Source organism: Apteryx rowi, unplaced genomic scaffold (assembly GCF_003343035.1).
Source record: "Apteryx rowi isolate R43461 unplaced genomic scaffold, aptRow1 scaffold_0, whole genome shotgun sequence".
In the NCBI taxonomy this organism is placed as follows: domain Eukaryota; kingdom Metazoa; phylum Chordata; class Aves; order Apterygiformes; family Apterygidae; genus Apteryx; species Apteryx rowi.
In genome coordinates, this window is record NW_020447195.1 from 3,366,684 (window position 1) to 3,379,831 (window position 13,148).

A 13,148-nucleotide genomic window follows, 5' to 3' on the forward strand; every position below is an offset into this window, starting at 1 on the left:
AAAAAAAAAAAAAAAAGTATGTGATGTCAACATTGGTAATAACTTCCCAATTCTTCCTCTAATACCATTATCTGGCTATTCCATTTATTTCCTTTGGGAATTTTATGAACGCAGTTCCAAGTTCCTCTGCTAAGTTCACAGAGCTGGGAAGAGATCAGTTGGAACACGTGGTCAATCAAGAAAAGGACAACTACAAGACAAAACTTTCTTAGCAAATAATAAGTGAAAATCAAAAAAGAAAGAAAAGAGAGAAAGAAGTGACAGAATAAAGACAGACTCCTGAAAGCAAATATATTTTTTCTTGACATGCATTTATCAATTCACAGTGATACTCTGTTTTACAAGCTAATGGTTCCCAGGACTGTAATGAAATCCTTATACTGGCAAGAACATAGAGATAGAAAGCTGGTAACTCATTTAATGAAAGCATTCTTCCTTCACAATGAAATACATGAAGTTACTTCAAATAAGCAACATTTACCCTTCGCCCTTCCCCCTAAAAATTTTAGCCTCATTTTTTGGATTATTTGGAACAATCAGCACTAGAAAAAAATATGCCTTATGCACATTCCATAGGCTGAGCATTTTGGTTTTGTAGAATAATAAAAAAAATTAGAAGTACACAGCCACATAGGAGTTAGTAGTCTTGTTAATATTAACAACACAACCCTTCACTGTTATTATGGCTATGTTCTTCCAGGTTACCTCATCGCAGCTGATTATTCCAAACACCTTTGAGTGCCAAAACACCTTTGTGGAGTTAAAGAATTAGTGTAGTTCTTTAGTCCTAACTTGAATGTTAAAGACAGAAAATTCAAAAGATGAAGACAACTGAATCAGTTTCTGATTTCCAGATACCAAAGTCTACTACTGTTTAGAAGAGGCACTATTTCACCAATGATTAAGTGTGACAACCCCTTCCCCCAACGTTTATTGCGAATACCCTGCAGGCAAAGCAGCTCAATCTTCCAAGAAGATGCAACATCCCCAGCTGTAAAGATAGGAGCAAACTGCCATCGTGTTTGACAGGGGCACCATCCTTTTTACTCCAAGGGCTCTAATTTCTAAAGTGGTTTAGATTTCCAGCTGATGAGAGTCTGAGTACTCCAAAGAACTAGACTGTCACCCAGTATAAATCTGTTGCCAGTTCATAAGCCCACAGCTCCGGTTTTATGGCTATTGCAAAACATTTTGTAACTCCAGATAAAAGAAGTCCTGTATAAAATTTAACAAAAATGCAGTTTTAAAATGTGTCTACCTACTGTTATGTAAACATCTCCTGTTTGTCAATTTTACAAATTTTTTGAGATGACAACGCTTTAGATCTAACCATGCTGAAATACACATCTCTTGAACTGAGTACTTCCTAAAGTACTCTGAAATTCACACTTCTCTACAACTTTCATAACACAACCTCTCTTGGAATAAAAACTGGGGATGCGATATGACAACCACCTCTTGGGCACATTATGAAAAAATTCACTGTTTTACCTTCTCCCATGAACACATTTGGTTGACCCTTTCCTTCCTAATTCTGTCATTTATTCATATCATGAAGACTGAGAAAACCTGAACTTCTTGGTGATCTGAAACACAGTATTACCAACTACACTGTTCAAGAAAGTATTAGGTGTGAGCATGTGTGCAAAACAGACAACTTCAAAAGCAATGTGTAAACCCAGCCTTCTCTACCCCATTGTGACTTTCTGAGTTTGTATGCATCTATATTCAGATTGATCTTGTAAGTGCTATTAACATAATTAGCTCTGCAAGAACTGTAATTCATGAAAGCCCATTTCTTATACATTTGTAACTAAATGACACGCATATTTTCTGTTATTTCTGCACATGCTTATAAAATGGAACTGTTCTTACTCTATCCTTTTCCCTCTCCCCCTCATCATCCCTCTGCTGCTTCAAAAGGTCCATCCTTTCGTCGTTCTTTTCCCCTCTCCTCCTCATCCTTTCTTTGCTGGTTCTTGGCTTCTTGGTCCTTACCTCGCTCATTTTCCCTCTTCTCATCTTCCCTGCGCCAATTCATAGCGTCCACATTCCTTCGTCGTTCTCTCTCATCCTGTCTCCACCGCTTCTTGATATCTTTGTCCTTAACTTGCTCATTTTCTCTCCTCTTCTCATCATCCCTGTGCCATTTTATTGTTTCTGTATTTCTCTGCGGCTCCACGCTTCTTTTGAGATAGTCTTGTCGCCTCCTCCTCTTTTTTAACATATCCCTTTCCCTGGCACGAGCCTGCTTTTCTTTCTGGGAAAGAAAAGCTTTACGGGGCATCATGAGCTGCTGCTGTACCTGTAATAATATTGTATTCCATGGAATAACATACTATACATGCACTCAGTCAGGCACCAACAACTCTCATTTGGAGCTCAACACTTCAAATGCTAAGCCAAGATAATTTGCTGCTGCTTCTCTTTCCTTCATAACCCTCTGCTAGCTCTGCATTAGATAATGACAGGCAAGCTGGTACATTCAGCTCTGTGCACACCACCTAACTGGCACCTCAGCAGTCGGCGCACATCCAACATTGGAAAGTCAAGCCCCTAAATCCCAGGCCTAGGCAGCAGGATTTCTCTCCCCTCCCCCTTACAACTTCTCCCACAGTTTTAGCGGCCGCTTGGCACTGCCACGTCCAATTGAAAGAACAGGCTGACAGGAGAGAGTTGTGAAGGAAACAGTTGTGTTCAAATCCTAGTGTCTGCTCTTACTGGAGGTCTGTATTTAACGCAACTCATTTCTTCTGCTTTAATCTTTTCAGACCTCCATCTCTATCAAATTTGGGTGCTATTGGCCAACTTTTTTCAGAGGTGGGGGAGGGGAATAAGAGACAAGCCACAATCTGAAAAATTGTATAAGCTTTGTTTCCCCAGGAAACCAGGCCAAAACATTTAACTGCAGTTAATGAAGTCGTGACTCATCTACTCAAACTTTCTCTACATATGTTATGTCTTGCAGTATTCACAAGAACAAAGGAAAAAAAATTTGACTATTTACTGGGAGCTTCTGCCGACAGCAATCCTGTTTTTTTTGTTTTTGTTTTTAAAGACATTTCAATCAAGTCTACCTGTATTTAACAAATTGTTTTGCTTTTGGTCATTTCTCTTTAGTCATCCAACACATTCGCATCTTTAAACTTATCAGGGTTAATATCTGCATTTCCAGAATAACGGAAAACAAAACAGACCACAGACAAAATTTATGCTATTACTAATATTTAAATACTCTTCTGTACACATTGAGCAAAGTTTCAGAAGTATGCTGAGCTGTAGTTGTGGCCCAGGGTTTTTTTTTGAGTTTTTGTTTAGAAGAGAGTTTTGCAGATGTCTAATCAAAATGAAAACTGCAGAAAGGACAAAATTACTAGATTAGAATAGGATACTTAAGTAAAGCCTAAAACAAAATGAAACAAATGTACTTTTAAAATTTAGCTACCTTATGGAAAGCACTTGTTCCCAGCATGCAATACTCCATCTTTTTCCTACAGAAAAAGCAATGTTTCAAACCCTTATTCTAAAAACCTGCTTTTTCCCTGTGTAATATATCCCTCCCCCTTGACTTAAACCCACTACTCTACTCCATTGCCTTTAAGTATGTCTTATGATCACACATTTTTCATTCTAGTAATTCAAAACCAAATTTCTTAATATTCATGATAACACTAAAAGGGAAGGGCTGCAGCAAAGTGAAACACAGCATAATCATATAAAAATGCATGCAGTTTGGTAACAGGTTAGTGCATAAAATTCAGATTCTGCTAAAAATAACAATTAAAAAGTATGAAATATCTGTCTGCTAGACAGCTTGTTTTAAAATATTAAATATTTCTCAATAACAGCTATCACTGATATCAGGAAGTAATGAAAATCCAGGATCAACATCACCAGTGCAACTCAGACACTGCACATCTTTAATTTAATTTCTCTACTGGCTGTGTGCCAATACTACATTACCGTTGTTTACTGTATCAAACTTAACTTTTTAAACGTACATTATCTTTACGATTTTACTGGTAATCTGGTTTTGCTCCAACAATAATATTATGAATAAAATTTAAATTAAATCATATATTCCATGCAAATGATTTTTTTCCAAGGCAAGTACTGACATTTAAAAACTGTCATTTTTTTAGAATCCTTTTGGGAAGTAATTGTTGTATTTTCTTTCATTTGTTTTTTTTTCTTTTGGCTTTTTTGTTTAACTACAGTATTCCTCCCTCCCCTCCATTAGACATATTCCAGCCCACTTTGACAGACCAATTTATACACAAATGATAGAAAATATCTCAATAAAAACATTTGAGTTAAACTTCCAAAATTAAACATTTAAATTGTGATTCAAATTAGAAATGTCAAAATCCAAGGAATAACTTAAAGGGACATCCAACTTAAATTACATTTTTGTCTTTTAACTTTCATATTACAAGTCACAAGTTCTTCCCAGGTTATTTCAACATGAGACAGTACTTCAGGCAGTCTTACCATTTCTCCTGTAGTCAAAATTATCTTTCACTTTTGCCTCTGTTGGTCGTAATAAACCAAAAGAGAGGGGAAAAAATTTAAACCAGGAAACTAATTACAATCCAGTGGAGCTGCCAGGGAGATTTGAAGCTCAGTGTCTCCCTCACCCCCAATTTTTCTAGAGTTCAAGTTGGTGTTCCTTTAAGCGCAGTGTCCAAATGTCAGAAGCAAACAGAACTATCCTTTCAACTACTTTTTTGCCCATACTTCACCAAATGAAAATCTTAACTCTTCCCATTCTATTCAGTATATATTATGAGGCATTTACCTCCAAAATTAATGGTGCTTGGGCGTCTCAGACTCATTGGACAAGTTTCATGCAAAAGCCTCCAAAAATAATTCTCCTTCCAGAACGCCCACCTCAGCGATTATATTACACCTACTGTGTGAGGCCAAAGCCCGGACATAGAAGAAGGATCATATCCTGCTGTACAAAACAAAGCGTTAAAGACAAGAGATAAGAAATGTAATAAGGGCAATCTTACATTTATAAAGTACGTTTCATTGTGAAGGACTCCAAAGCTCATTATAAACCACATATACGGTACCTTTACTGACACGGAGCTACTGTGAAGTGTAATCCAGCAAGGTTAACAGTGCTGCAGAAACTTAGCAGGTTTATGGTTTAAACAGATTCCTCTAGGTGATGCTACCTAAGGAATATTGACACTCAGAATTTAATCAAGTTACTCAAGTCAAAAATCCAGCAGGACACCAAGACAAGTGCTCCTATTCACCTTTCACAGAAGCTTTTGACATAAATGGTTAGGGCCTCAGTTTACATCTCACCTGAACTATTAGTACCTGCAGCACAGCTGTAGTCCAGCTGCACTCTGTATAGGTAAAGTACACTGTATCAACAACACTTCCTTGTACATGTAATTTTTCCTAGAAGGTTCACATACACACTCAGCCCCACCTTAACTTACAAGGCCGTGGGAGATCAAACAGGTGACATGGCTGTCAGCCACAACCCTAAGGAAATACATTCATTTGGGAAGTATTCGGATGAAAGTTTTCAGCTACATAGCTGCTAGCAGGAGGGTCTGAAGTAAACTGTTGGGGTAATGGCATGTAAATGATTATGTTTCTAGAGGAAGACGCCTGATACCTCTTCAACTCCCAATGGAAAATCAGTTTTGGACAGATTGGAAACACAAGACAAACAACTTCAGCATCATGAAGTCAGGAACAACCAAATCTAAAGTTTATAAAAGCAACATTTGTTGAGTCACTTATTAGTTTTCCAGATAATAGATTTTTATAGTTTAAAATTGTTAGATTTTTATCTCAGTCGATTGTTTAGACTGAGAGCATCCACAGCTTGAAGTAGAGATTACTTTTCTTTAGCAAGTATGGCTTTAACAGATAATATGAAAATGTTTTAAGAAATTTAAAAAGATAATATTATTTAAAAAAACTCACATTCTGAGGCAAAAATGAACACTGCATGTGTTTTAACAAGACCACTGGTCACATCTGCAAGTACACAGGAATGATGTGTTATCTTATTTTAGAAAAAAGTTTGGTGGAAGAAAATTATGTATCCTTCATAATGGATTATCTTCCAGCTAGGAAGGAAAATGCATCCCTCTATCTCTGCCAAGCCCAAATTACCTCTCCCCCACTGAACCCTCATTGCAGAAAGCACACTTCTAGATGAGGACTGAACTCACTTGATAGTGAGTTAGTGACAATTAGTGCATCAGTCTGAAGATATGAATACTGAGCACAGGGAAGTACTTTATCTCATACTGGGCCTCCCAAAGACTGAATATGTTATCCCTGCATTGCGTTGCAGACCAGGATCACCCAGCTTCTGGCATTTTTCTGATTTTGTATAATCCAAAGTTATTTTTCCTTAGTCTTCATTTTGCTAGTATTTTAAGTTAAAGAAGTTCTTGGCTTACATATAAAAGTGCAACATAATAACATTTATCAGAGATGACAGCAGCTGCATGTTCCTCAGCTCAATGAAGTAACACTGTTAGTTTTTTTGCTTGTTTAAGACTCCCTGTTCCAACTGCATTTAAAGTAAGTTCTGCTTCTAATGACTTGCCTAGTTAATTGCATTCAGTAGTGTGCTCTAAAAAGCCAGCCATGAAAGTAGACTTGCACAGAAGGCTGTTAATACAACATGAGTGAGATTTTTAAAAATACAAGAAAAAAAATATAAAGCAAAACTCTATGGTTCCCACAGCAATAGAAATTACAGCCTCTCTCACATAGGGAGGTTAAATGATACTATATAATACTTTATATTCATAAGAGGAAAATAACAGTCTACCCCTGTGGCCAGGTGGCGGCTGGGACTCTGGGACCTGAGAATTCCAAGACACTCGAGCAAGGAGGAGCGATGGTCAGAGAGCAGAAAGATGGCACAAGGGAGAGTAAGCAGATCAAAAATAACAGGAGCAGAAACATCAGGCAGAAGAAGCCAGAACAGAGAAGCTGGGGAGAACCAAAAATTGACAAAAACTTCCTTCAGATGGTAAGAACTGCACCTGAATATCTCCCCCCCTACACTGACTGAAGAGTTTACTCCCACCACAGCTATCACTGGCTTACACCAACTGTTTTCTCTTTCTTCTTTGGACTCTTTTCTCTCCTCCATATTCAAGAATTTCTGGCCTAATTTTCAGAGGGGCTGTGCACCCACTTCTCCTGTGAAGGTAATGAGATTTACAGTCACACAGCACATCTGAAATGCCAGACAACTAATGCTACATTTTTCAAGTCTGCTATAATCCTAGGATGAAGGCTGTAACAGCATGCACAGGATTCTCATAGCGACATTTTAAACACAGAGCACCCCTACATCCTCATCAGCTCAAGCATCTGCAACACCAAGCTTTTGGCCGTGTAACATCATGGTCTTAAGCTAACTTATGCCTAAGCACATTTAACTCCAACTAGGTAATGCTGTGTGCACAGCTGCCATGCTGGATGCAGCACCAAGTACACGCTTAAGGTAGCACATCACTGAGCACAAGTCCCCAGGCCTGATGGTCCTTTAACTTGTAACTATATTCAAAAAAGGGCTAGGAGCTTTAGAAAGATGCAAACTGAAAACCAAAAATCAAACCCTCTTAAAAAAAATAATAAATAAATAAAATCTGACATTAGTTTTAAAACTAAGATAACTGGAACTGAAGGAAATTACAATTGTTTTTCAGTATCTGGTCAATCCATTTAATGACTTTTACAGCATTATGTACATAACGACCCTCAACTCTCCTCTCACAGTTAAACTATTTCTGAAAAGTCCCTTCATCAAAAAAGATTATAAAAAGAGGATTTAAAAATCACTTCAGAGATTAGTTAAGTCAGCTATCTTAAAAAAAAAAAAAAAAAAATCAAGTTGTGTCAAACAAACAAGCAGAAAAAGGATAGTTCACCCTGCCTTCCTGGAAATTAGTAGGCTGTCCTCCTTTTTTTGACTTTTATACTATGTAAATATTCCTTTGGGGGTGGGGATATGGCAAATTCATCTAAAATCTGGTACTAAAAAAACCCGCTTAAAATCCCTTTGCAGGAAATTCTTAGGCAGAAAAGTTAACATGCATACAACCACAGAAACAGCAATCTTCAGCAAGGGTTTATGAAATTCTCTGTTTTATCTCGGATTTTTTGGAGTTTACTGCCTAGCTTCAACCTGGTGACTCTTGCACTAAGAGCTCCAACATCCCATCACAGAGGAAGGACTTCAGTGGAAGACGACCAGGGTTCCAGTGACAGGAATCAGTACGGCTGATCTTTCTTACTTTCCATTCATTTTTTTAAAGGTTAAAAAAATATCTTCTGCAGTCCAGCAGACAGGGATCTCCTAAGTCATTCACACACTTCTCATTCTTGCTTGATTTCTGGAATTTTCCACTGGTGCCAGAAGCTCCATCTGCTGGGTGTGTATACTAACTGCATAACTGTAAAGGAATTAACTATTTCCTTATCAACTTTTGTTAAGTAGTGCAAGTTTTATACACTGTATAATTTTTGTGCCCTAATATCAAATACAGGATGACCAAATTTTGATTGCTCTGGGAACCATAATTCCTAATTTCTTGGTGAATAATCTGCTGCCTTACACCCTTACACTCTACTGGGATTTTTTGTTGTGTTTTCTATACATTTTATTTGACCACATAGACTGAAAGATAGGGGAAAAAAAGGATTACTTAACTAAATTTGAATGTTTTCTAAAGAAGGTTTTTTTGAACACACATGACAAAACACACAGCAATTCTGGCAATCTACAATGCATTCTGAAACACAGTTTTAAAGTACATCCATTCTCTAAGGCATGTTATACTTCAGTGCATAGGAAGTTTTAAATTAGGGACATTAGCAGTTCAAAAAGTAGGCTTTCACACCTACTGCCATCTTAATATCTTTTGTGACTATTCAAGATCTCCAAAGATAAACATTTATATGCATCTACATATGTGCAGTGAAATCAATATGTAATATACATGCTCAGTATGACTGTCATGCTTGTTTAGGGCCATTACTTAAAGACTTTTGTTTGAAACATAATAAAACCTGCACATCTTACTGCAATTTAAAATCAAGATCACAGATCACTGAAGCACAAAGGATATGATTTGCTTACACCATGATATCCACACTTCAATGATCAGAAAAGAAGGCTGCATGAAAATGCTTTACAATTTCCAAAGTAATCCTCATCTGGATTGTAGCTAAACATGGACAATCCCAAAACAAAAATCATTTTGGAAATATAAGCATACTTCATGATTCGCAGTTACTGTTAAATTGACCAAGAATCATCTTGAAATTTTCAATCCAAAAAGCTCACAAAAACAGTAGTAGAGTCTCTGTAAAATGTGCAAGAACAAAGCATGTAATCAATACGCATGTAATTTATGACTGGATTACACCAATTGTGAAACTGCAATCAAAGACTTGACTGCAAGCGAAAATAGTCCTATCTTCTCCCTTCCATGTTTTCCCGATACCATCAACTGTGTCAGCAATAGCACTTGTGCAGCAGCCAGAGTAGAGAACTGATCCAAAAGAAAATGAGACCTTTTCAGATAGAGCAGTTCCTCCACCCATCCAAACAGAAGTGCTAGGACTGGTACAAGTAAGGTGGCAGGTGAAGCGGGGCTTGTACCACCACTTTCGGTGGCAGCATGGACATAGATATACTTAAACCACTTGTGAAACTGCATCGTTAGTGTGTTCTAACTAGTAAAATGCATTGCCTGCATGCTGTTAAGTAGCAGAACAAATCAACAAAACAAAAGAGAGCATACAAATGCTTTTACAAGCTCATCCAAAACTCTGCCAATACACTTTTTCTCAGATAGCAGATATATTAGATATTGAAGTGATCCCGCCAACTGGCTAGCACCTAAGTATTTAAAATGTAAAAATAGCTTGTGAAGTAGGCTGATTCTGATTGTTTTTCCTTTGCACTACTTCTTCACATACCCTATGTACAAATGCTAGCATTATATGATTGGGTAAAGTCTGTGAACATGAGCTTAAAATTAGTCTTACCACTCCACATTTCTTACCTCTTTCCCTTTCTGTCTAAGCATAGTTCCCAAGCGTTCCAAGTCCCTGACTACATTCCAGCGTTAATCCACCTCAGCTACTGCTGTCTTCGGACTGACTCAGGAACCTTCGATATTCAAAAGGCTTCATAGCAGCAGCAGCAGGAATAGAGGGGGAAAAAAAAAAAAAAGAATCACAAACTTATGTTTCACTTCTTAGAAAAATGCATTTTAAGACAAGTATTTTGCCTACTTAGATTTTAAGAGACATTTTGCCCCCCTTACTGTTGCTGCTATGAATCTGCATCAGTAACAACTTTTTTGGCCCAGCTGCAGCATGAGCAAAGAACTAACAGATCCAGAGTCACATCAGAAAGCAATACACAGAAGAGGTAAGAAAGGGTGAAAGAAAGAACGTCGAAAGCTGAAGCCTGAAAGAGGGAAGCGTGGTTGGGGGGTGGGGAGTGGGGAAGAAACACCCATCAAACAAGGAAGCCAGGCTTGAGAGCTTGCCCTTTCCTACTTTTAATTGACTCGATGAGCTAAAGGTGCTACTCGAGAGTTTGACCTCAGTGGAAAGGCTGTTTGCACAGTTATGACTTCTATTTCTTGGAAAGTGTTTTAGATACTACTTCAGAAGTACATTTTAAATGAAACAGTTTGCCACCTGAGCTAGATAGCCAAGAACTTGCAGGTCTGATCTGTTCACAGAGTTAATTACACAGGTTTAGGACTCAACAGCCAGTATCAGTTTTCATCCAAACCATCTTTAATGCCAAGTTTTTTTAAAAAATAAGGATATAAATAGTGCTAACTGAACGCAACTCACTGCAGGAAAAAATGATATTTATTCCACTCTTATTCAAAACCATCAACCATCATTCACATTTAAAAGTACTAACATGAAGTAAGAGTAAGACACTAAATTTGAGCCTCATATTTGCCTTCAATATTAGTTCTGAACAATACAGGGTTTTTTTTCTCCTTGAAGCACGTGGTCCTCAGGTAGATAAGAGTTACATCCTCTCTGAAAATGTCTTGTTTATTCAGATCTAGAACATTTATTATGTTATTATACCAGATCTAAAGTAAATCTTGAAAGCTCAAAATGAACAAGTCAATTTGGCCATCCTGACTAGGAAAGAAAGTGCATTTTCCCCCAAACATGTCAGGTCAGGCAAAACAAACCTTCCACACTTACGAAAAGTACTATTATTTTTTTTTAAACTATATTAACATAACCAGGATTTTTTCTTCCAATGCATATATACTTATTTTCATTAAATTATCTTTACAGCAATACACTTCATTCTCATCTCCACAGTTTATACTATTATTAGGATATATATACTTGTATCAACATACTTATATAAGCAGAACTACCTCCACATTAATGATTAACTGTTACAATTATGTTAATACAAACCACACCTGATATATCAAAAAAAACACAAAAAAACCCTGCTCATAGAGCAGATCTTAATTTAACATAATCAAAAACAATCGAATGCTTGTTTAGCTGCAGTCTGACATGGTCAGCTGTTATTGCTTTAAATAAGCAGGTTCCATGCATTTCAAACCCCCTTCCCCAAAAATGTAGCATTATTTAAATACAAATTCTGTTGAACTAATAATTGAAAAAAAAAATACCCCATCTTTGCCCATCCAGATGAAGATCAAGTGCTACCTGTGGACCACACCAATCAGCTGAACAATTTCAGTCAAACAGCTACTCGATGTGTTTCCCTTTTAGTACTAAAGTCCTGGAGACTTTAGGCTATGATCATCCTCATATCTAAAACTGTTTTTGTCCATCCCTGACGTATAAATTTAGCCTTTCTCAACCTTACTTCAACTACTGAAGAGATAACTTCCCATTTCTGAAAAAATATCGATACATTCCCTATCTAGCTACTAAATCTTATTTACAGCCTTCCCCAAACAAGTGCAGTAACACATTAGCCAGCGCTTTTCTTTTCTCCCACTAAATCATTTATTCCAATTATTATTATTATCCAAATATTATTTTGTTCTTCACATCAAGCTTCCAATCAGCTGCCATCTTAATAAGAAGTTATAAAATACACATTTCAGACTGTATGAATTTTGACTACCAATATGGTTCTTATACAGTTATGTATTCCAGAAACGCTACTTTAAAATGTTAATGCTCGTTTTCTATATTTACAATTATTATGGCGTACTAAAGCTGGGTTGGGGATAATCATCTATTATTCACACTACTGTCTGTCAAAAGCACAACTTACCTTCCACAGAGAATTTGTGCTTGCATTCATCTAGAAATTCATTTGGCATCCCCTTCTAATTTAAGATCAATTCAGTAACTGTAGAGTTCAGTTTGGTAAACACCTAACAAATAATACTTTACTGCCAAATTATTTCCATGCTTAATTAAAATGCTGTTGTAATATACCGCTGTAAGTGACACATACCAATTCTGAAAATGCTAATGGGCATCTTCTGACAACTGGTAACTTCTATCCTACATATACAGAAAAAAAATTAAGTTATTCATCTCATCCTGAAGAGCATACAGTCTTTCTCTACGTTTTGTTTGTGCAGCTAATGCTTAACACTGTAGTGCACACACCTTCCAAAACAGTCAAGAAGTTCCTTTCTTGTGAAGGGTTTTCATTCCTAAGCATATTGAGCAGCAGACACTGCTCACAACTTGTCTGTTACCTACAAGCAAATGCAACCACCTTTTACCTTTCCCATCTCTTGCATCTCCAAATGACATCTCCCTCCTAAAACTTAACACAAATGATCTCACAGGCTCTTAATGACTATTGAACTTTAACAGTTCCACACAATATACTTTCAAGCATAAATGGCAGTACCCTTAAAGAGATATTTTCTATAAACCTCTCCCATGAGCCATCACCTCAAGTTAAAAATAACTACATTAAAAAAGAGCATTAAAAATGTAGCAATTTGCAAAAATCTGAGCTGTCCCCATTTTTATTAGATAACAAAAAGTAAAAAAAAATTAAAATAATTAAGAACAAATAATATTAATTTTAGTAAAGGGCAGTTTACTGTTTAAAACAAGCACAAAAAACAACCTTCTTATTTTTG

The 13,148-nt window shown here is 36.8% G+C and overlaps 1 protein-coding gene across 12 annotated transcripts in view; it reads right to left on the bottom strand.

Annotated features, from left to right (window-relative positions):
* Nucleotides 1-12,552, bottom strand: part of ADNP (activity dependent neuroprotector homeobox) — a 30,399-nt gene extending 17,847 nt beyond the window's left edge. For 2 of the 12 annotated variants that reach the window (XM_026077842.1, XM_026077027.1), the window contains exons 1-5: nt 12,503-12,552; nt 10,071-10,194; nt 4,799-4,957; nt 3,446-3,491; nt 1,999-2,305 (exon numbers count right to left, since the gene is read on the bottom strand). In XM_026077842.1, coding sequence (XP_025933627.1) covers nt 1,999-2,305; nt 3,446-3,484 — 346 coding nt within the window. In that variant the 5' untranslated portion in view covers nt 3,485-3,491; nt 4,799-4,957; nt 10,071-10,194; nt 12,503-12,552. Of the gene's footprint in view, nt 1-943; nt 1,216-1,998; nt 2,306-3,445; nt 3,492-4,798; nt 4,958-5,078; nt 5,184-8,098; nt 8,120-8,185; nt 8,454-9,278; nt 9,366-10,070; nt 10,195-12,316; nt 12,341-12,502 lie in introns of those variants that run through there. The other 10 variants (XM_026077507.1, XM_026077331.1, XM_026077414.1 and 7 more) reach the window with 10 other exon arrangements.
* Nucleotides 12,553-13,148: the final 596 nt, after the last annotated feature.